We start from the raw sequence: 24,136 nt of genomic DNA, 5'->3' as shown, positions 1-24,136 counted from the left end.
GTTTCCTTAAAAAAAAATCTCGTGGTAGCAAATCTACTTTTATTTTCCTCTAAACTCCACGTTCAACAGGCCCTCCCAGAATGGACTTTCTGTTGTGTGGCTCTGTGTGCTTATGATCTGGGCAATGAACATTGCGGAGACACGGGGTGAGATGACTGATCTGCCCAGTTGTGCTAGTTAAAAACCTGTTCAGGCAGCACATTAGGTGCAGATTTACAAAGATGATTGTGGTGCAGTGGTGTAGTGACGGGGGCGGGGGAGGGCAGTTGCCCCTGGCCACCTGTTAGGGGGGCATCTATTTAGTCCCCCGTGCTCTGCCTGTCATCCCTCAACTCGCCTGCTCCTCCTCTGCCTGCCACTTCCAGCTAGTCCCTCCTCCCTGCCTTTCCACCCGCAGCCTGACCATATTCCATCTCCGCCAGTGGGTTAGTGCAGGCGGGGGCCTGCACTCACTGTAATGGGCGGAGGAAGACGTGGTACAGGCTCCCTCCCTCCTCCCAGGGTTGGGCTCAGCCATGTACCAGGTTCAGGGTCCCGCCACATGGCGGGGGGTGGAATTTTGCCTTTGCCCCGGGTGCATAACACCCTCTCTATGCCTCTGTTGTGATGGCAGGAAAGTGAGAGGCAAACTGAACATTGTCTCTTGCAACTTTCTAAGGCTGTGTCTGATCTGGGGGTAAGAGGACCATCATTTATTTGTGTGTGTGTGTGTGTGTGTGTGTGTGTGTGTGTGAGCACATGTGGGACTTAATTCCATTCACCAGCTGGCTTGAGAGGAGTGGGGCCTTTTCCAATGATCTCTCTTGGTAGACCTTCTCTTTGGGGTAATAGAAGCTTGGTAAATGTGTGTGTGTCACATTTTGGAAAGGAACATTACTTTTTCCAATGGCTTCTTCCAAGAGAGGCTCAGTGAAGCAGTAGGTTAGCATTCCAGCCTTTCCCATCCTGCCAGGGTCACAACTAAATGCATTAGGTGATCTCATCCCACTCAGAAATGTATTACTGCACCAGAGTCCCCACCCCAGTGGGTGCAGCTTACTGTATGTTTTCATGAGAAGCCCAGAGTTGTCATAGCAGGATGGGTGGAGTTATTTTCTGGTCAAGGTCAGGTTACATTGCCAGAGTTTCTTGCACAACATTATGCAATTTTAGCTAAGTGCAAAGCACTTCACTCAGGAGGAGAAAGTCTAGGGCACAGCTATTAAATGGGGAATAATTGGCTAGGTGGCAGCACGGCTGGAAAGGGTTGTAATGGAGCACAAATTGAATGGGAATCAACAATGTGATGCAGCTGCACAAAATGCTCCTGTTTTGGGGTTTATTAAGAGCAGTGTCATGTAAGACACAAGAGGTAATTGTCCTGCTCTACTTGAAGCTGGAGTACTGTGCCCAATTTTGGGTGTCACATCTCAGGAAAGAGGTGAACAAATTGGAATGAGTCTAGAGGAGAGCAATGAAAATGATAAAAGATTTAGAAAAAAATGTCTATGAGGCCATACTAAAAAACCTGGGCATGTTTAGTCTTGAGAAAAGAGGACTTGGGGGGAACTGGTAAGTTTTCAAACGCATTAAATAGTTTAACAAAGAAGATGGTTATCAATTTTTCCCATACACACTGATGGTAAGATTTGTTCACCTCTTTCCTAAGATGTGACACTCAAAATAGGGCACAGTACTCCAGCATCAAGTAGAGCAGGACAATTACCTCTTGTGTCTTACATGATACTGGCAGGGTTGGCAGCAGGGGAGATTTAGGTTAGATACTAGGAAAAACATTCTAACTACAAGAATAGACTCTGGAATAGACTTCCAAGGAAGGTTATGAAATCCCCATTGTTGGAAGCTTTTAAAAGCAGGCTTGACAAATAGGATTGTGTAGGTGTGGTTTGGCTACAGTGCATGGGGCTGGACTTGATTCCTTCTCATAGTCTCTTCCAGTCCTACATTTCTATGATTCTGTGCCTCTATTTTCGAACTCTCAGCTTTTAACTATTCCAGCAGGCAGCAACAAACAATGGATATTGTTGGGAAATGTGAACTGTATTGCAGGTGGGAACCAGATTCCTCAGAGAGAAACAGAATGCAGGTTCTGACAACCAAAGTTTTGGAAGAAGGGGGTGGGGAGAAAGGGATTTCTACTATCCATCTTTTTAGTTCAAGGTGTCCTGGTTCTAGAGAACTGATCTGTTAGTGACATGTCTGTAATCAGCCATTTTGAATTAAGGCGCCAGTGCTCAATTTGCTATCTCATTCCAGGATGCAATTCTCTCGCAAGACCATGTCAGTGAATAGGCTAAATAACTGTGAAGTGAACCAGAAGAAATCTGCTAAAGAGTTTGGAATTGTCAGTGATTTTCCATTAGAGTGACTGGAGTGCACTGGAGTGCGACTATCTGCAGCACACCAGCAGAAGAACAGGAAACGTTTTAAAGAGTCCAGAATCACTGGAAAATAACACAAAACAAAACACAACTTTGCTCTTTCAAATAAGATACATGGTATTAATGGGTTATGAGAGAAACTCTGTAGTAATAGTCTGAGGTATTGGGTAAGTCTAGACTACAGGCTTTTGTCAACAGGCTTTGTCGACATACTATCGACAAAGCTTCTGTTGACAAAGAGTGTCTAAACTACAGCCAGTTCTGTCGACAAAGCAAGCCACTTTGGGTTGACATGAGAGTGTAGACGCAAAGGACTGTGTAGATGCAATAACGCCTTCTGTCGACAGAACTCTGTCGCCAAAAGGCATTATTCCTCATAGAATGAGGTTTACTGCCGTCAACAAAACTGCCGAGTTCTGTCGGCGTTATGTCGATAGAACTTGACAGTAGTGTAGACGCAGGTATAGTTTTGTCGACAAAAGTCCAAGAGCCCTCAATGGTCGTTTATCTTGGTGCCCTAGGCCACCGTCTAGTTTGCCTGTATTGATGGGCCGCCACTGACTACATGCAGGCAGATTTGAACCTGGGACCTGTGGAGCTTAGTGTAGAAGCCTTCAGCCACCTGACTTTCAGCTTAGGCTGAAGAGCTCATTCATTCTGAACTCTCACTGTAAGTGGTCAAAGGCTATGTCTAGACTGAAGAGCTTTTTTGGGATAACGGAGGTATCCTGGAAAAGCTCTACTGTGTCCAAGGATCACGTCCGCTTTTTGGGACAGTTTCCAAAAAAGTGGATGTGTTCTTTCAGCATCCCTGTATTCCTCTCAGTGAGAGGAATAAGGGATGTTCTGAAAAAGGATTTTTTCCTAAAATTTGGCCCCATGTAGATGGGCAAAATTTTGGAGAAGCCTCTTTCAGAAAAAAGCAGAAAAAGATACGCACATTGTGTTTTACAATGTGCATATCCTTTTCCGACTTTTCTCAGCAGTCTAGACATAGCTGATGTGCCACTACATGGGGACAGTGAACCACACCCCCTAGGTGTATGGATTACAAAGAGTGTTATTCAAGATCTCACAACAGATTTTTTCCATAACTAGATTATTTCAAGTCTTCTGAGCAGTTTACTCTGGACTTCAGTGATGTTAATTCTGATTTATACCTGTATGATGGGGGAGTTAGGCACAATGTGTGAGAGCTGATTTCCTGAGAGATCAATCATAGGTTTGTTACCATTCAGGGTGAGGGGGGCAGAGTGATGGCATTCCTGTGTCTTCTGTTTGTTTTTAATTAATAAATAAAAGCAAGGGGAAGGAAAGCAGAGAGTACTTCATCCATGATTCCTGTGACACTGCACTTGCCTTAGGAGATGTATTTCCAATATGCTTCTGGTCAAGAGGAAGAATAGACAGCTCTCTAAACCACTATGTAGCTCCACTTGTTCCACTGCCTGCTTGGGAGAGTAAAAGTGATGAGCACACATGTTCTCCAGAGATCCCCCCAAAGATCAGAGATACAAACTTCAGTGCTAAGCCTTGACAATGCATATCCAGCCATATCCATGTGAATCCAAAGGCACAAAATGTCAGCTGACTTATTCCAGCAATCTCGAATGCTGAGAAAAGAGGGAACCTTTTTAGTCCTCCTCGCACAGGCACCTAACTTATTCCTTCCCAGGCCAGTGGGAAATTTGTGTTTAGTGGAGGACTCTGTTATGACTCACGCATGCTTAAAACTAGGGATTGGTTTTCAGCTCCCTTCTTCCTTAAAAGGTGTTGCCACTCCTGCTGTTTGTCATTGTACATATTTTTTTCTTTTAAGGATTTTTATAGACTGTCAGACAGCTATATCTGCTCAAGAAACACTTGGTATCAACTGAATTAATATTCAGTTTAAAAATAAAGCAACCTCGGTGGAAAGTATTACTGATTCTCCTCTGGGCCAGGTAGCTTTGTGTGCCAGTGAAATGTCAGAGAGCAACATTCCTTCAACTAGCAAGGATCTCAGTTGTGTTGCCTGCCTGCTTTCCTTTTGGCTGCATTTGGAGCATTCAGCACCTGGAGCCCCTAGCTGAAATGTGAGCTCAAGTATGGTAAACCAGTCTGACTGGTGGTGGCAGAGTGACCCATGTCCTGAACAAACCTTATGAAAGGAAGCTAAAGTTTACTGAAGTCAGTTAAACCTTATCAAGTTGAGGTTAAAACCTTTTGAGTACATAGCACTAAAACACAATTGTGTATGTGTTCTTTGGGCACCATGTGAACTTTCTCTGCTAGGATAGTAATAGAAATGTAGCCGTGTTAGTCTGGTCTAGCTGAAACAAAAAACAGGACTATGTAGCACTTTAAAGACTAACAAGATGGTTTATTAGGTGATGAACCATCTTGTTAGTCTTTAAAGTGCTACATAGTCCTGGTTTTTTTCTGCTAGGGAAAGGGAGATACTAATGAACCTCCTTGGTTATCAACCCTTTGAAGCCACCTCCCTGGAGAGGTATGGATTATGCGGGAACTATGAGACCAGTAAAGGGTTTTGGATAAATAGCTTGGTTTAAATGTTCTCAGACTCTTCCTCATGATCCAGTAAATGGACAGGGCTCCTGGTCCCTAGAGGGTTCCAATCATTAGGGTGGGATTGGGAGGCCTGGTGCTTGTACTGAGCAGGCGCTGGGATGAACTGGTAACCACAAGGAATCACCAATTTGACAGACTGTGCTTGTTGGAATCCATGATAGGGTTGAAGTTGGCACTGCTAATCATAATGCTTTTTACTCTGAGAATAAAGTCGGCTTGCACGGGGCGTGCAGTGGTACCTTTATAACTCTAACCGTTACCTCTGTTAGCCATCTCTAAGGACAAAACAAGCAGGCTCTGCTTGGGCAGCCTGTCTCTGCTGGGGATAATATAGCAGAGATCAAGAAACTCTGCAGCTTGGAAATACTCTGGTCAGAAGGCAGAGGAAGCAGGTCTCCATCCAAGAGAGGCAACAGCTGGCAGCTGGGTGCCAGACTGTGGGTGCCCTTGCAGATCTCCAAGGAAGAATAAAAGTGCAGTTTCCCTGAACTGTGAGAGTGGCTTGCAAATCAAGTATCTTTCAAATGAGGTGTTAAGCCAAGCTATTGACAGCTGGTAGTGAATGAAGATGCTGTGGCACTTTCTTAGGAAGAGTCATGTTAACTCGTATGGCTAGGATAATAGGGTTGTGCTTAACTAATATCCCTTTGCATGTCCATATGAATACAGTGAACTTTGTTGGTAGGGACACATCTATGTTGGCAAACAAGTATTCACCACCTTTGGAGGCTGGGTACTGGTAGCGAGTTCTGTCTACAGTACGGCTTCCATTGTTGCTACAATAGACAGAACTCTATCGTTGATGAGCTATGTAGGTGATTTTTGTCAGGGTAGTTCTGTCCTTCCTTCCTTAAATGGTGCTGGATTGTGGTACAGTAGCTACCATGTTCCATACAGAAGATATCCTCTGTATTTTGCAAAGAGGTGAACCGATTACAACAGAGCCTTTTTCCCACTTCACAGGCTTCAGTTTATAAAACCATCTGAACAACTCAGATAATAGGTTTTAGAAAAACTTGAAATTATTACTGCTTCTGGCCATGATTATCCTCTGCATGGGACATATTAACACATGTGGATTCCTCTTGCTGGGGTTCCTCTGTACCATTCACGGGGAACAATAGCAGCTTGTAGCAGCAAACCTCATTTACCACTTCAGTCATTCAGGGGGTGACGTCTGGCTGGAGTTCCTGCTGCTCCCACATCCCTCCCACCTTCACATTGTCACTGCAGTTTCCATACTTTATGTCCAAATGTGCTTCGACAAGGAGATCTTCCCTTGTCTGATAATGAGATGGGAAGGAACCAGGAAGGTCCACTTCTCTGGTCACTCTAGGATGACTTTTACAATATGAATTTTTGCACTCGCTAACTTATTTTGGGACCAAACTTGTACCAATATGTGTGTAGGAGCAAAGATGAGGGCTAGGTGCTCTGGGGTAGCATGCCAGACAGTGTTTAATTTATGCTGGAGCTAAGCCCTAGCACTTCTAAGTTTGGCAGTTCATAGCCCCAGCACCTCTGAGGTAAGTAAAGAAACTGTTCGAACCACAGCACCTCTTTCAGGACAGATTAAGCGCTGGTGTTAGGGTTCAAGAAGTGACTGGACTGAAAAGAAATCTTCTGTCTTGTACTTCCTGCATTCCTGAAGTGTCTTCTGAATCCTCGTCTGTTTAGCGTACTGATGGATATATTTGTTTGTTTTAGAGTGACCACCCTGAAAGTCCATTATTGCCGTAGGAGATCAAACCTGCATTCTTCTCCAGCTTGTGTGTCATCAGCACAACTGCCAGCCAGGGTAAGTTTCTGCACTTTGAACCCTTTTTGATGAGGCTGCAGGATGCAGAGAGCCCCCTTGTGAAAATCCCCTCTTGGCTATTCCGATTATATTGCAGCAGTTCATTTCTACATGAAAAATGGCTCGTTGAATTTGCCAGTGCCAAACTCAATGGTTATATTTTTTTTTTTCTGAATGTGAGCAGTGGAAGCTCAGCACGATGCCCGGACTGTCCAAGCAGCATTGCCTTCTGACCATAACCATGCTTTATATTGAGGCCTATTCAGTGGGTGCGTGTTAGATCGTTCCCTTTCTAAAAGAATCCAGCATTTGGTATATCTTTCACCTTGAGTCATGTCTTTTGTCCTTAATTGAGATGCATTTCATTTGAATCATGAAGGAGAAGAAAACATTGGTGGGGAGAGTGGGGATCAGAGGGATCAGAAACCTGCGGTGAGAGATGATGCCTGTAGATGATTTGAAAATGGGCTGAATCAAGCACTCTGCAATGTGTTGTAGGGTAACTGTCCCGCACTAGCAGATGGGAAGGTTAGATGCTTTGCTAGATCTTTTGGATCTGTAATTTGCGTGGTTCTAGTAATGCTTATGAAATTCATGGCTAGGATAGTCAAAGGCATCTATAGGAACTAGACAATTCAATAGAGGTTGGGTACCTAATTCAGTCCCTTTTGAAAATCTGAACTAAAAATACTAGAAGAAATTCTTTCCCCTACAGTTGCAGTAGAAACTTTCCATTGACTCGGCTGTGAATCTTCTGCTTTCCCTCATCAATAAATCAATAGAACACGTTCACCTGATCGTGGTGCTTGAAAACCTTTTCAAAGTATGGTGTAATAAGAATTTGCAACAGTGCTTCTCTTATCCACAAAATTAGATGCCTACATCGGATCTGTCCTTCCAATTTAGAGCAGGGCTGTAAAATCCTGGTTAATCAGTTGATTGGTTAAATGTTAGGTTTGCCTAGCATTTAACTGGTTAACCAACTAAACAGGATCCCGGGCTGAGGACCACTCCAGTTTGGCTCCCTGTGGACAGAGGCTGCTCTGGGTTACTGATTAACTGGAACCGGTAAGCATTACCCATTTAGGGTGATGCTTACTGGGTAACGGGGTTACCGGTTAACCTTTCATGTCCCTAATTTGAAGAGTGCAATGCATTTAAAGTGTGTGTCTGTGTGTTGGGCACATATGGGGAGAGTGGTGGTTCTGGAGCCCTGGAATGTGTTTAGTGGCCAGATGGCCCAGAGGGATTGAACATAATAGGTAATCATCGCGTGATTCCCCCCCCTCCACCCCCCTCACCCATTTCCAGACAAACAGAGGCTAGGGACACCATTCCTACCCATCCTGGCTAATAGCCATTGATGGACCTAACCACCATGAATTTATTTAGAACTTTTTTGAACCTGGTTAAAGTCCTAGTTTTCACAACCTCCTCTGGAAAGGAGTTCCACAGGTTGACTGTGCACTGCGTGAAGAAAAACTTCCTTTTGTGTGTTTTAAACCTCCTGCCTATTAATTTCATTTGGTGACCCCTAGTTCTTATATTGTGGGAATAAGTAAATAACTTTTTCTTATTCACTTTTTCAATACCAGTCACGATTATATAGACCTTTATCATATCCCCCTTTAGTCTCCTCTTTTCTGAGCTGAAAAGTCCAAGTCTTTTTAATCTCTTTTCATATGGGACCCGTTCTAAACCCCTAATCATTTTTGTTGCCCTTTGCTGAACCTTTTCCAATGCCAATATATCTTTTTTGAGATGAAGCAACTGCATCTGTATGCAGTATTCAAGATGTGGGAGTACCATGGTTTTATATAGAGGCAATAATATATTCTCTGTCTTATTCTCTATCCCTTTTTTAATGATTCCTTACATTCTGTTTGCTTTTTTGACTGCTGCTGCATACTGAGTGGGGGTATGTCTACACTACAGCACTAATTCGAACTAACTTAGTTCGAATTAGTTAATTTGAACTAAGCTAATTCAAATTAGCGCATCTAGACTTAAAAACTAGTTCGAATTAGCGTTTTGCTAATTCGAACTAGCATGTCCATGCGAGTGGACCCTGAACCGAGGTTAAGGATGGCCGGAAGCAGTGCCGGCAGGGCATCAGGTTAGGACTTAGAGCGTGGAACTGCTGTCTCAGGCTAGCTGAGGGCTGTGCTTAAAGGGTCCCGACCCCCACCCCGGACAGACAGTTCTCAGGGGTGACCCACTTGCAAAGCAGTCATGGCTTGGAGTGCCCTGAGTGCCCACACACGGCACATCACAGCACTCGGCCATCAGCCCGGCTGCACTTGCTGCAGGCTGCCATCCGGAGGGGGGGTCAATCGAGGGGCTTCAGGAGAGCTTCCACCCCGAGGAGCCCGCAGAGCCAGCTCAGTCCTCCCCATCGGGGGCTCATACCCCATTCCTCCCTCACCTCCTTCCACTTACCCCTCCCTAGCCCCCCTTCCTGATGTTCAAAATAAAGGACACGTGTGTTAAAAAATAGAAACTCTCTTTATTGAACAAAGCTGGTGGAGACTGGGAAAAGGAGGTGGGAGAGGGGAAGAGAGAGGGTGGGAGAGGGGAGGGCAACTAAAATGATCACGGGTTTGAAACAGGTCCCATATGAAGAGAGGCTAAAGAGACTGGGACTTTTCAGCTTAGAAAAGAGGAGACGGAGGGGGGATATGATAGAGGTCTATAAAAACATGAGTGGTGTAGAGAGGGTGCATAAAGAAAAGTTCTTCATTATTTCCCATAATAGAAGGACTAGAGGACACCAAATGAAATGAATGGGTAGCAAGCTTCAAACTAGTAACAGAAAGTTCTTCTTCACAAAGCAAAGAGTCAACCTGTGGAACTCCTTGCTGCAGGAGGCTGTGAAGGCTAGAACTTTAACAGAGTTTAAAGAGAAGTTAGATAAATTCATGGAGGTTGGGTACATGGAGTGGTATTAGCCAAGGGGTAGGAATGGTGTCCCTGGCCTCTGTTTGTGGAAGGGTGGAGATGGATGGCACGAGACAAATGGCTTGGTCATTGTCTTCGGTCCATCCCTTCCAGGGTACCTAGTGTTGGCCGCTGTCAACAGACAGGCTACTGGGCTAGATGGACCTTTGGTCTGACCCAGGACGGCCATTCTAAGCTCAGGGCTCAGGGTCATAGGTCTCAGTGGACCACCTTGATTTTCATGCACATCTGCTCCTGGGTGGCCAGGCTGGCAGCTATCCTGCCCTAGACGGCCACTTTCCTGTGCCTAGTGCGGAGGTCGTGGATGAGGTCCACGATATCCGCACTAGACCAGGCGGGCGCCCACCTCTTGCGGACCCAGGCAGGCTCCCGGGAGCCACCAGCCTGGTCCTGGGAAGAGGCAGAGGACTGGGTGGCAGCGGGTGGTTGGCTCGAGCTGTGCCAAGTGCAGGGTCTGCTGGCTGGGTGCTGGCACGGGCACCGTAGCCAACCCGTGCCCCTTTAAGGGCTCCAGGGCCGGGAGGGGGGCAGACGAGTTTCCCTGGTGTTGGCCAGAGTGGCCACCAGGGAAAGCTGGGGAGGGCTAGCCTCCCACTAGTTCGAATTAAGTGGCTACACAGCTCTTAATTCGAACTAGGCATTAGTCCTCGTGGAATGAGGTTTACCTAGTTCGAATTAAGCGCTCCGCTAGTTCGAATTAAGTTCAAACTAGCGGATCGCTAGTGTAGCGCCTATCAAAGTTAATTCAAACTAACGTTTTCAGAGCACTAGCCACAATGATTCCAAGGTCTCTCTCAAGTAGTTGTAGCTAAATTAGTCCCCATCATATTGTATGTATAGTTGGGATTATATTTTCCAATGTGCATTACTTTACATTTATCAGTGTTAAATTTCATTTGCCATTTTGTTATCCAATCACTTAGTTTGGTGAGATCTTTTTGAAGATCTTCACAGTCTGCTTTGGTCTTAACTATCTAGAGTAGTTTGGTATCATCTGCATCTTTTGCCACCTCGCTGTTTACCTCTTTCTCCAGATCATTTATAAATAAGTTGAATAGGATTTGTCCCAGGACAGAGCCTTGGGAGGCCACCACTAGCTACCTCTCTTCATTCTGAAAACTTACCATTTATTCCTACCCTTTGTTTCCTGTCTCTTAACCAGTTATCAGTCCATGAAAGGACATTCCCTCTTATCCCATGTCAACTTACTTTACTTAAGAGCCTCCGGTGAGGGACCTTATCAAAGGCTTTCTGGAAATCTAAGTACACTATATCCACTGGTTCCCCTTGTCCACATGTTTGTCAACCCGCTCAAAGAACTCTAGTAAGGCATGATTTCCCTTTACAGAAACCATGTTGACTTTCCTACAATAAATTATGTTCATCTATGTGTCTGATCATTTTATTCTTTACTATAGTTTCAACTAATTTGCCTGGTACTGACGTTAGACTTACTGGTCTGTAATTGTCAGAATCGTCTCTAGAACCCTTTTAAAATACTGGTGTCATATTAGCTATCTTCCAGTCATTAGGTATAGCAGCTGATTTAAAGGATAGGTTACAAGCCACAGTTGATAGTTCTGCAATTTCCCATTTGAGTTCTTTCAGAACTCTTCGGTGAATGCCATCTGGTGCCAGTGACTTGTTACTGTTAAGCTTATCAATTTGTTCCCAAACCTCCTCTAATGACACCTCAATCTGGGACAATTCCTCAGATTTGTCACCTAAAAAGAATGGCTCATGTTTGGGAATCTCCCTAAAATCCTCAGCCGTGAAGACTGAAGCAAAGAATTCATTACGCTTCTCCCCAATGAGAAGATTTATCATCTTTGAGATGCTCCTGTAGCATCTCGATCATCCAAGGGCCCCACTGATTATTTAGCAGGCATCCTGCTTGTGATGTACTTAAAAAACATTTTGCTATTACAGTAAAACTCTGATAGTCCAGCATCCAACTGTTCGGCACTCTTGATAATCCGGCATCAAAATGCCAAGAGCTCCTGACCAGCTGATTAAAAAGCCTGCCACTCAGCACACATGCTGGCTGTAACCAGAGGGAGCGTAAGGTTGGGGGAGGGGGATGGGGGAGTGGGATCATGTTACAGTATGGAGAAGAGCATTTTGCTTCAGCAAAGGACAAAGGGGAGGGGAGGGGAGGGGAGAGAGCAGGGGAGGGGAAGGAGGATCAGGTTACAGCATGGAGGAGAGAGATGGGAAGAGGAAAGGGGAGGGGAACAGAGGGGAGGGGAGGGGAGCGGGAGGAGGATCAGGTTATATCACGGAGGAGATGCAAAGAGGGAGGGCGATTGTGTCCTGGCCAGCTGTTAAGACTTGCAGCTGTACCGTACCTCCCGATTCTCCGGCAAATCTGATAATCCGGCACCACCTAGGTCCAAAAGGTGCCGGATTATCAGAAGTCTGCTGTACTTTTTATGTTTTTGGCTAGCTGCTGTTCTAACTCCTTTTTGGCTTTTCTTATTATATTTTTATACTTAATTTGACAGAGTTTATGTTTCTTTCTATTTTGCTCACTAGGATTTAACTTCCATTTTAAAAAATATGTCTTTTTATCTCTCACTGCTTCTTTTACTTGGTTGTTAAGCCACAGTGGCACTTTTTTGGTTCTCTTACCGTGTTTTTTAATTTGGGATATACATTTAAGTTTGGCCTCTATTATGGTGTCTTTGAAAAGTTTCCATGCAGCTTTCAGGGATTTTACTTTTGTCATTCTACCTTTTAATTTCTGTTTAACTAACCTCCTCATTTTTGAGCAGTTCCCCTTTCTGAAATTAAATGCCACAGTATTGGGTTGCTGAGGTGCTTTCCTATCACAGGAATGTTAAATTTTATTACATTATGGTCACTATTTCCTACCGGTGCAGTTATATTTACCTCTTGGACCAGATCCTGTGCTCCACTTAGGACTAAATCAAGAATTGCCTCTCCCATTGTGGGTTCCAGAAACAGCTGCTCCAAGAAGCAATCATTTAAGGTATCAAGAAATATTATCTCTGCATCCTGTCCTGAGGTGACATGTACCTAGTTAATATGGGGATAGTTGAAATCCCCCAGTATTATTGAGTTTTTTATTTTGATAGCTTCTCTAATCTCTCTTAGCATTTTATAGTCACTATCACTGTCCTGATCAGGTGGTCGATAATATATCCCTACTGCTATATTCTTATTATTAGAGCATGGAATTATTACCCATAGTGATTCTATGGAACATTTTGGCTCATTTAAGATTTGTATTTCATTGGATTCTACGTTTTTTTCACATATAGTGCCACTCCCTCCCCACTACGACCTGTTCTGTCCTTCCAGTATATTTTGTACCCTGGTATGACTGTGTCCCACTGATTGAACAATCAGTGTTCAGACTGCTCTTGAGCTTCCCTTTTGAAAATACAGCACAGCAGATGAGAACAGGAGAATGAAGAAGTAGCACTGTTAGAAAGTCAAGAAACTTCAGTCTAAAAGATTTGAAATAAGAGCACGATCCAGTAGACCTTCGTTGCCTTTGCTAGTATTGTGAATACATAAATAATATATGAATTGGGAAATAACAGAAGATAGCCCTTGCAAGCGGCTGTCATATCCCACAACGAGAGAGTGAGCTTGCCGATTATATGGCAGATGATGGTGCTGTATCTGTCACAAAGGCAGCATTGAGTGAAAATGATTACTTTAATTAAAAAGAATTAAAACATCAGCTCAGAGTCAAAGAAGACACAGCTACCCAGCTTGAAAGCTGGTTCCAGATGCCCCAGGCAGAACCTAAGCTGTATATTTGAAGTATTCGGAACACTGATCAAGACCATGGCTGCATGTTATATCCGTGCTGTTCTTGTGTAACTAGGATTTCTGAGCTCTCAGGAAACTTCTGGTTCCTTTTCTTTTGTGATATGTAATGTAGAAATCATTGTAAAGATAGGATTGGTGAAATGTAACGGTCCATACTATGCATAGCTTAGAGCCAGCTAGCTGGGCACTTACATTTGCTTTGGTTTTGTATTTAAGGTATGTAACTGTTTTATTTACAGGAAGTAATAAAGGAGGCTCAGTCTATGTGACTGATAAAACCCCCTTCTGAGATCCCCTGCTCTGCACAGAATCAGAGAGTTCATTCTGCCTTTTCAGGAGACAACAGCATAATGTCAGGGATGTTTCTTTTTATTTCCTCATATTAATTTCACAGGCTATAGCCATTGCCTGCAGCTAATTTACTTTATAAGCAGATTTCAATGCAGATTATGAGTTTAGGCCTGGGTATCCCAGGAGAAGACAGGCCAAGGGTATGAGGAAGAAGGATACTGATATAGACCATATCACCTGGAACAGAGGCTTCCTGACTAATACCTGGACTTAACTGTGGCATTCTCATTTCCTCGGCTGATTTGAATCAGTGTGGCTCCACAGGCTTCAGTGGAACAACACCAATTTACACAATCTGAGGATCTGGCCCATTACATTTAGCTGCACAGTGCGGTTTTAAAGAGCATTCAAATTACATTCTGAGAATGTCTTTGTTTACAAATAGCCTGAAAGACCAGCAATTAGCACTGTAAACCCAGCCACTGGTTAGAGACTCCTTGTAGACTAAAACTGTATGGCTTTTTTTTTTTTTTTGGGACATTGGCCTGTATGACTTCCTGTGTGGACTGCAACATCAATCCCACACAGATATCTTTGGTCTTAAATCTCTTGTCGGACTGAATTCATCCCTGCTTTGGCCCTGAGATGCCCCAGAATTGTTAGGTTGTTACTGTTGTCACTAGAGCCATTTGCATGTGCATCAGTCAAAACTAACTTGGAACCAAGTGTGGCTTCCTGGGAGGTGAACAACAAAGGCCTGGTCTGCATTATGGAATTTTACTTTTGTAACCCCTGTCAGGGCTGTAACACACTATCCAAACACACTCTCCACCGTACACCCCTGGCAGGTTCTTTGGAGTAGTTTTCGCAGAGACCTTGCATGTCTCTGAGCACGGTGGATGCTGTCCATGGTTCTGTGCTCTCTGTCCTCTTTCAGGTTCCCTGACTCAGAACTTGTGAACTCTTTCAGTTCTCATTTATTGTCCCAAGAATTCTTTTGTGGTCTTGGTTTAATGGTTCCTTCCCCGTGGTTGAGGATGTGGGCCTTTAGTTCTTTGTGAGCACAAGCCTGACTATTCCAATACCCACAATAGATTGCACAGGCATTCACAGCTTCATTGGGATTGTGCTTGCTCTGAGCAAAGCTCACTAGTGCATCAAGTTAAATAAATGTCAGGCACTGGCTGCCCCACTTGATGTGGTCTTACCACTGATGTAGTACACTGGTCATTATTCCATGGTTGTTTTCCTCCGCTTTACAGTCCTGGTAGCAAGTCTTCTGAATGTTCCACAGAAGTATAATCTGGACTCCATGCATCCAGTGGTTAGCGTCTTAGCCTAAGACTCAGACGACCCAGGTTCAATTCCCTACTCAGGAATACTTGTTTCACATACTTCCTTTGTGATCTTGATAAAATCATGTGGCTTTAATATGCCTCAGTGCCTCCCTCATATTTTAAAAGCAGCACCTCTGCTGTGGCTTTCTGTATTATCAAAAGTTGTACCACTGCCTATCTGCCAATGAACAGCCACAACAAAAGAACTCTGAATATTACCCAGAATTTCCCATCTGTCAGGTTAAAAATAACATACCCCAGTGATGCCTGTAATCATGAAAACCACTATGGACCACATGTGGCCAAGCAAAGTGTCCAGAGCTCATCTATGGTTCCAGGCAAGCATATATTGATCCAACAAGCAGACTTTGGACCATGTTGAGCTGCATCTGAACAAACCCTGGAAGATGCATCTACTAGATCAGGGTGGGCAACAATTTTTAATGGGAGGGGGGCCATGCCACGATTTTTGCGGGGGCTCTTGTACATTTCAAAGGAGGAGTGCGGAAGTGCCTGTCGACTAGTCAGTTAACCGCATTTTAACATCCTTATTCCAAATATGGATGCAAAGCTGAACTGGATGATCTCCAGTGTCACAGAGGAGGCCCTGAAATGACTTATGGGCCTGCAGCTATATTGATCCATTGTCACTGTGCAGATGTTCTATGCCCATGAGAAAGAGTACTCCATTTGTAAAATGGGGTTAATAGCGCCTCATTGTCTTCGCAGGTGCATATTAATGATTTCAAGGCACTTGAATCCTGTCATAAAGGGGTGTGATATAAATATCATAGATCAGTTAAGTTCATTTTTTTCCACAAACATCTGTTTCTGTACAATTGTGCTTCAGTGTTGGCTTCCACAGCTGCTAAGAAAGAAGCCTTCATATGAACATGCCTCAAGCTGGCCTGAGTGAGGGTGCTCGCCCCAAACTGGGGCAGCAAAAAAACTGATATTCTATATTTGTCTTACTTGGCCATTGTCTAGTAATGGGTAATGATGCCCTGGTGTGATTTTCTTGGTTTCTTTGTGTAAGGAGGGTCTGAATCAGTGCTTCCATTACAGCCAGCTGGGTGTGGTTATGGAATCCTGGGTGTTGTTACGGAAATACACTTCACACAGGTTGCTTAGGCCTGCGAGATATTCGATTGTAAGAATGGTGTTTTGCCCCTTGTAGCCAATTTGGCTGTTGTGGGGCTCACTAACCATATTAACAATAAATGCAGGAATTGTAAGATACAACCACCAATGCTTGCAGTTATTGTTGGAATGCACAATGCAGAACAGTCAGACTGTCTTTAACTCAGATGGTGAGACCCTGTCAGTGTAAGTATACTTATATGGACAGAGGCGGCTCTTTCTGAGCCCTATAGATTAAGCTGAGGAGGGAGTCAACAGGCTGCATGCCCTTCAGGCATGAACTGTAAGACTGATTCAATCTGTTTCTCCCCACTGTTTCAATGATAAGAGTTAAAGAAAGGCTCCATAAGGGGTCTCTCTTGTATGTAAATGTACTCCAGTGGATCCTGGAATCTCTTGTGGCTGGACTGTGCTTTGGACCAAGAGCTGAAATCACTAGGTTTGGTCTAGAGCCAAATCCACCACAAGCCAGCAGAAGATGCAACAAGCAGCCAGCAGGGTGGAGATGGGAAGGCATGAGGAGTGGTCAGCAGAGCGGCGGCAGTGAGGGACAATGAATGGCCAGCAGAACAGTGCCAGAGAGCAGCCAGCAGGTGGATGGCGAATGACCAGTGGAGTGGGTGAGATGCCTTTTACTCTTTCCCCCCCCCCACCCGCAAATCAGGAAGGAAGGTGAACTCTGCAGATGCACCTCTGAACTCTGGTCTGCCCTGACCAAGGGCAGCGACTGAGTGGGGTGCAGAGAAAAGTTGGGCATGTGAAGGGGACATTTACATTGCTGGACTCGAGAGCCAGAGAGAAAAAGGACCTAGTTGAGCTGGGATGTTTACTTGTGGGTTTGGTTATGATCTCTGTTGGTGGTGTCTTCCTATGGACTCCATTTGTGATGTTTTCCCAAATAAATGTCAAATTACCTCTCACTCTTTCTTTTATTAAAGGTTTCCTCCCCTCCCCCGCACTCTGTGCTTGTGCATGGAGAAGCATGGTCTCCCAGAGGTGCCCAGATGTGTTGTGCGAATTTCCCAGGTCACTGGGTAGGGGCTCGAGCCAGCCCTGTGTTAGGTGAAGGCCGAGGAACTCCTAGATGTTGAACCTGGTCCTGGCTGCAGCTGGTGCTACCTGGCAGAAGGGTTACATTTGTTTTGTGCAGTCATGCTTCTGTATGGCAGCACATGTGCATATTTTGTGTGAGCTTTCAGTCTGCATCTCTTTGTCAAGACATCATTAGGAAGAAATTCAGTATCTTTCCAAACTTCACCCTGCTGATATCTGTTCAGTGCCCAACTACTTAACCACTGACTAATCTTCGTCCACACAGTCCCTTGCCCCAAGTGGGTGGGTGAGAAGAGTTGTGCCAGGGTGATAGATATAAACTTCTCTCTCACCACTGAGAAAATGGATGCATTTTCTGTTTCTTCCCTGATTGCTCAAATGCTGCGAAAAACACTGAAGGCTTGTTAAGTGATGTATCACCCTAGATCGGTTACTTCAGCATAGCAGAACAGCACTCTCCATCCCCACTAAATACAGGTCCTGCACTTTGCTTTGTCTTTCTCTTGAGCCAAAGGTATTGAATGGACCTCTTCTTTAATGCCTTTTACATCCTGTAGGTGCAATCAGTTTGTGATGTCGTCTTTCTGATTTTATCCCTATATCCTTGTGCTGCTCTTTTGTACTCCCATGTTTCTACTTTTTGTACGATTCTTTTTTGATTTTCAGATAACTAAAGAGCTCTCAATAGAGCTACATTTTCAGATAACTAAAGAGATCTCAATAGAGCTCTTACTATTCTTCCTCTCTTTTTGTTGCATCAGGATTGTTTGCAGTTGTGCTTTTAATGTTGTCATTCTGAGAAACTGCCAGCGCACTGCTTTTTACTTCAGATTTTTTCCCCCCATGGGACCTTACCTAGGTGCTTTCTAAATCTGTTGAAGTCTGTTTTTTTTTAAAGTTCATTGTTCTTATTTTGCTGGTCTCAGCCCTTCCTTTCCTTGGAATCATGAAGTATATAATTTCATGATCCAAACTGCCTTTCGTTTCAGATTCACAACCAATTCTTCCTTCTTGGCCAGAATCAAGTCTAAAATGGCTCTCTCTCACCCCTGTTACTTCCTCCAGTTTCTAAAACAAAATGTTGTCCCCAGTACATTCCAAGAGCTTATTGGAAATTTTGGGTTTTGCCTTATTCAGTTTGATTTAGGGCGGTCAATTAATCGCAATTCCCTGAAGCAATTAATTCAAAAATTAATCATGATTAGAAATAATGGTGATTAACTGCACTGTTAAACAATGGAATACCAATTGAAATGTATTAAACGTTTTGGATGTTTCTCTAGATTTTCAAATATATTGACTTCTATTACAACACAGAATACAAAGTGCTCATTTAATATTTTTATTGCAAATCTGTGCACTGTAAAAATGATAAAGATTAGTATCTTTCAGTTTATCTCAGACAAATACTATAGTCCCAAATTTTCCGGGACTGTTCTGATTTTAAGTACTCTGTCCCAGTGTCCCCTGCCAAGTCAAATATATTGACTTCTATTACAACACCGAATACTTAATTGGGACACCGGCTTGTGGGTTGAAGTGACTGAGTACGTGCACTGCCATTGTTCCTTGCACAGTGCAGCTGCAACAGCGTCCTCCTTCCACCACTCTTCTCCTCCCTCACAGAGCGCATAGGTGGTTCCACTGGAACTTTGCCAGCTGGGGCGGGCTTCTGGTGGTGCACGGTTTCTGGTCACTCTGCCACCCAGTGCCCCACCACTGCTCACCGCAGGGCCCCTTCCCTCTCCCACGGGACTAACTCTGGTGTGCAGGGCCCCCAGTCCAGCTGCGCAACCTCCTTCTCCACAAATGCAGGCGGTGGCTTCTTTTTGTTACAGTGGCTGCTGCTGCCAGAGGTGGCCAGGTCCGAGGCAAAAGGCGCTGAGTAGCCACTCCCCGATCTCGGTGCTTTTCAACTGCTGCCTGAGCCGCAGCAGAAGCCACATGGAATATGGGTGGGACATTGCCATTCTCACTAGCTGCAGCACTAGGAAAATGCTCGGGCTTAATTATGTAATTAACGGTGAGTTTCCATTAGCAAATGGTGGTCTGTGGAAAGGTTTACATTGAGCCAGGTGATTCATGGGAAAAAACGTTTGAGAACCACTGAAATAGAGGCATCCCTGGCCTCTCCCCCTGAGTTAATGCAATGCAAGTTGGAGTGATACAGTTACAGTATAGTTGCATGGGGGGGGTCCTATGGGGCCCCAACTCATTCCTATTTGTAGAGGACAGTGGGAGGAGTTTTTAGAGGGGTCACACAGTACCCTTTACTTCCGGTCACGTGTCCATCTTGACTCTGGAAGTACTACCTCCAGGGGTGGGCTGTCATGTAACAGGTGGGCAGGGCCTAATGGATCAGGGGGTGTTGCTAACATGTTCACAATTTTGGTTCAGAAAATATTGTCACTATAACTATAGTGCATGCTTCTTATAATGAAAGTACAACTTACAAATGTGGAATTTTATTTATTACATAACTTCACTGATAAAACAACATGAAACTTCAGAGCCTATACGTTCATTCGGTTCTCCTTCTTGTTCAGCGTATCAGTAAGACAAACAAGCGCAGGAAGTAATGTGGCCTGTTTCATATTTACAATGCCACTTGAAAGTGGGACAGGTATTTGCATGGCATTTTTGTAGCCAGCATTGCAAATGTTTGTGCCAGATATGTTAAATGTTTGTATGCCCCTTCTTGCATTGGCTACTATTTTAAAAGACATGCTTCCATACTGGTGATACACACTAAGAAGTGTGTTAATTAGTGACTGAATTCCTGGGGGGAGAATATGTCTCCTCTTCTATTTTACCCTCACTCTTTCATATATTTATTTCATGTCATAGCAGTCTTGGATGATGATCCAGCACATATTCATTTTCAAGAACACTTTCACAGCTGAGATGAAAAAACTCAAAGAAAGTATCTGTGATGGGTTGGATCACAGATATCCCCCTGACACTGTCACCTGGTTTGCTGAACATACCATTGAGCCTGACTACTTGGGGCAGCCATCACCCTATTTGCTGGGCCAGAAGCTCTGGTCTCCCCTATCAAAGGCAGAGAACTAGAGTAAGAGCCCTCTAGCAGAATAACAGACACTGATAACAGCTCAGCCATGGGAGGGCTCAGTTACAGGGACTGATCTGAGGAAGTGGGTCTGGCCCATGAAAGCTCATCACCTAATAAACCATCTTGTTAGTCTTTAAAGTGCTACATAGTCCTGTTTTTTGATAGCATTCATGAGCACAGCCCCGCAAAGAGACCAAAATCCCAAATAAAACAGTCTTACGCTCTATCAAGTGTTACAGAGAGAAAGCTCATAAAGTCTGCCTCCTTTATCAATGAAAGAGAGATGCACAGCTGTTGCTCCCCCTCCCTTCAGGTACCAATTATTTACACTGGGTTTGATGATAAATAAAAGTGATTTTATTAAGTATAAAAAGTGGGATTTAAGTGGTTGCAAGTGGTGACAAACAGATCAAAGTAAGTTACTAAGTTGAATAAAACAAAACATGCCAATTAAGCCTGATGTACTAAGATAAATTGTTGCAAAACATAATTCCTTGCCTTAGTCCTTATTTCAGGTAAAATTCTTTGTCAGAGCTGATCTTTTCTCTCACCCGGGTCTAGCAGTTTCTCCCCTTGTTAGTGATTTGTTTTCAGGTCCCTTCGTGTGTATCATCTTAGGATGGGGAGGCAGTTTCAAAAGCCAGCTGAAGGCAATCATTCTTTGCTTTCCATCCCTTAAATAGAATTTTTCCAGGACAGGTCTACTTTGTTCAATTTTTTGCCCTCCCTGGAAAAATACCAAATTCAAGATGGTAAGTAGCATGGTCTCACATCTTTGTAGGACCAACCACAGTATAGGCTTACAAGAAAAACAAAACCATTCACAGATCATTGTTCTGAGCACTGGGCCATTAAGTTCTATAAGTACCACTAATGGTTTTCACTAGAAGACCTAGATTAATAAAACAGGTTTCAATTTAATATTTCTAACTTCACATATAAGAAAGATATATGTACAAAATAGAATATACACATTCAGGAGATTAAAAGTTCTTGAATGACAGGTTACTTGCCCTGTTTTTGGGGAAATGAAACCTGACCCCAGCTGACCCTAGCTCTGCGTGGCATTTCAAAGTGGCAGCCCAGCATGGGGTCTGGGGTTAGGAGTGGACTCTTGAGTTCCTTGCTGATCCCGGGCTTCATTCTGTGCTGCCACTTTAAAATGCACAAGAGCCCCTGTTGGGGACTCTTGTGTATTTGAAAGCTGGCACCTGCGTGCAGCTCAGAGTCATCAGGACTTCCTGCTGGCCCTGGGCTGCATGCGGAGTTCCCCATTCCTCCTTTGAAATGCCTCCTACTGGGGCTCATGTACATTTCAAAGGAAGAATGCAGAAGTGCCTATCGACTAGTCGATGGAAATTCCATCGGTTACTCGACTAGTCAATTAACCACTAGTTAACATCCTTAATTCTATTATAGTTTAAAAGTGTGATTAATGGTGAGATTATTTTTTTAAATCACTTGATAGCCCTAATTTGTTATATCGCAGTGGGGTCATATAAAGGGGGGGAAAGGTATCTAATTGGTTTGACTGTATACTGCAAGCAAATATTCTGTCATTACTCAGCTCTTTGTTGCAGCTGGATGAGTGGGAGGGAAACGGAGTAAATTAGAGTTTGACTTGAAGGTTCAGATTTCAAGTATATTCTCTAGAATTTAGCAAGTGAACAGGTCAAGTGCATCATGCAGGGGACTAGGCCAGAAAAATATTTGGCTCTAGGTTGTAAAGAAATACACTCATTTCATTTTGGAATCCAGCCCAGAGAGTGCTCTATGACTGATCGCCACTCCCTCCATGTCAGCAGCTGTTGCTGTCAGGGGAGAAACATGACTTGCATCTGTGCAATGGGTGAGATTGTGTGTGCTTTGGGGGTATTCAAGAGAGAACATGGTTTTTCTGTTCCACAAAGTAGTAGAGGAAGATGGAATGAACCACAAATGATGTGTACCCCTTGCCTGTTAGTCTTACTAGCTTTGATGTTGCCTTGGGGAACATAATAAGGGAAATGACTGAAAGGTTTAGATGTATAGTAATGCAGGAATTGGCAGATTGGATCAGACGCATGGTGCACCCAATCCAATGTTTTGTTTCTGAGAGTATCCATTATCAACTGCTTCAGAGCAGGAAGATGTAAGCAAAACCCTGAGGTTCTAGGATAGCCTGTCTACAGGGAGTGTTTCTTCCTAGTTAATGTTTGTGAAATGTTTTTAAAAATTGAAGAGGGAAGCACTACAGTGATTCAGTGCTCAGATTAATCACATTACTCTTCTGAACAGTTTATTCAAGGCTTTGACTTGTTAGTACAAAACTATTCTTAGCTTTTTATTAACCCAAACACACTTCATTTTTGGGAGGGAGTGGGGCTGTGAGGCAGGAAGGGCAGAATAGAATTGGGTTCAGTAAACCAGTTTGGAGATTATTGGCACATAAATCTTACATGAGAGCCCCAGGGGCAACAGAACTTGTGTGTCCTCATTGACTTTCCAAAGAGGGGAAGCTCTGTGTGCAGAGTTTTTCTGAGGTGCTAAAATGGTTAGAGAAAATCTCTACTTCCTGATAAGATCAGAGCAGGTGCTGAATTCCCTCCTTGCTTTGTTTTGTTAGCTGCCTCCATTAGCACCTATTCAGTTCTCTCTGTGAATATCCCTGGGATTGTATCCCAGTGAGGCTCTGCCCTTGTGGAGAGGTCTCAGAGGGGTAGCCATGTTAGTATGCAACTAAAAAATTAAAAAACAATGAATGGTCTTGCAGCACCTTAGAGACTAACAAAAATGTAGATGGTATCATGAGCTTTCATGGGCAAAACCCACTTCTTCAGATGATTGGAGCAAGGGGTCCAGAGTTACAAATAAATAGCAGAAGAAGAGGGGATGGAGAGGGAAAGGGAAGGGGGACAAATCTTGTTGATTAGAGTGTCCATGCTAAATGAGGCTAATAGAATGGGCTGTAAGTGCCTGATACTTACTTGCCCCTCTGCCATGTACATTGGCCAACTTGGACAGTCTCTATGACAAAGGATTAATGGACACAAATCAGATATTTGAAATGGTGACACACAGAAACCTGTTGGGGATCACTTCAACCTGTCTGGGCACTCATTAATGGATCTAAAAGTGACTACTTACAAAGCAGTTTCAAAAACCAGATGGAAAGAGAAGCTGCAGAAGTTGCCTTCATCTGCAAATTTGACACTTTTAAAAAAGGTCTGAACAAAGACATGACCTGGATAGGCCACTACGTTCAACACCCTAATGGCATCAAAAGTTAAGTATCAGGCACTTAGTCTACTCTATTGACCTCATTTAGCACAAACACTCTAATCAACAAACCTTTTTTTCCCTTTTCTTTCCCTCGCTATCCGCTCTAATTGACAAGATTTTTTCCCCTTCTCTTTCCCTCCTCAGCCCCTCTTTTTCTGCTACTTAATTGTAACTCTGGGCCCCTTGCTCCATTCATCTGAAGAAGTGGGTTGTGCCCACAAAAGCTCATACCATCTCAATTTTTTGTTAGTCTCTCAGGTGGTGCAGGACCATTCATTGTTTGCTTTTTCATGTCTTGTGGAGGGAACCCCAGCTCCATAAAGGCACATTGTATAGTAGGATGCAGGTGGTTAAAGGGCTGAAGCAGGAAAGGAGGTCATAGCTCAGGTCCCAATTGTGCTAAGCACTCTACACAAACTTAGTAAGAGACCAACCATGTACTGAAGGGACAAAGTATGGAAGGGGAAAT

The 24,136-nt window shown here is 43.9% G+C and overlaps 1 protein-coding gene across 4 annotated transcripts in view; it reads left to right on the top strand.

Annotated features, from left to right (window-relative positions):
* TSPAN4 (tetraspanin 4) overlaps positions 1-24,136 on the top strand; it is a 708,227-nt gene that overhangs the window by 109,855 nt on the left and 574,236 nt on the right. For all 4 annotated transcript variants that reach the window (XM_075928231.2, XM_075928235.2, XM_075928234.2 and 1 more), the window contains exon 2: positions 6,660-6,750. In XM_075928231.2, the coding sequence (XP_075784346.1) occupies positions 6,660-6,750 (91 nt within the window). The remainder of the gene's footprint in view (positions 1-6,659; positions 6,751-24,136) is intronic.

The sequence above is a fragment of the Pelodiscus sinensis genome, chromosome 5, assembly GCF_052426305.1.
Source record: "Pelodiscus sinensis isolate ZL-2025 chromosome 5, ASM5242630v1, whole genome shotgun sequence".
Classification (NCBI taxonomy): Eukaryota; Metazoa; Chordata; order Testudines; family Trionychidae; genus Pelodiscus; species Pelodiscus sinensis.
The sequence above is the reverse complement of the archived record's forward strand: the minus strand, read 5'-3'. Positions and strand labels throughout refer to the sequence as shown.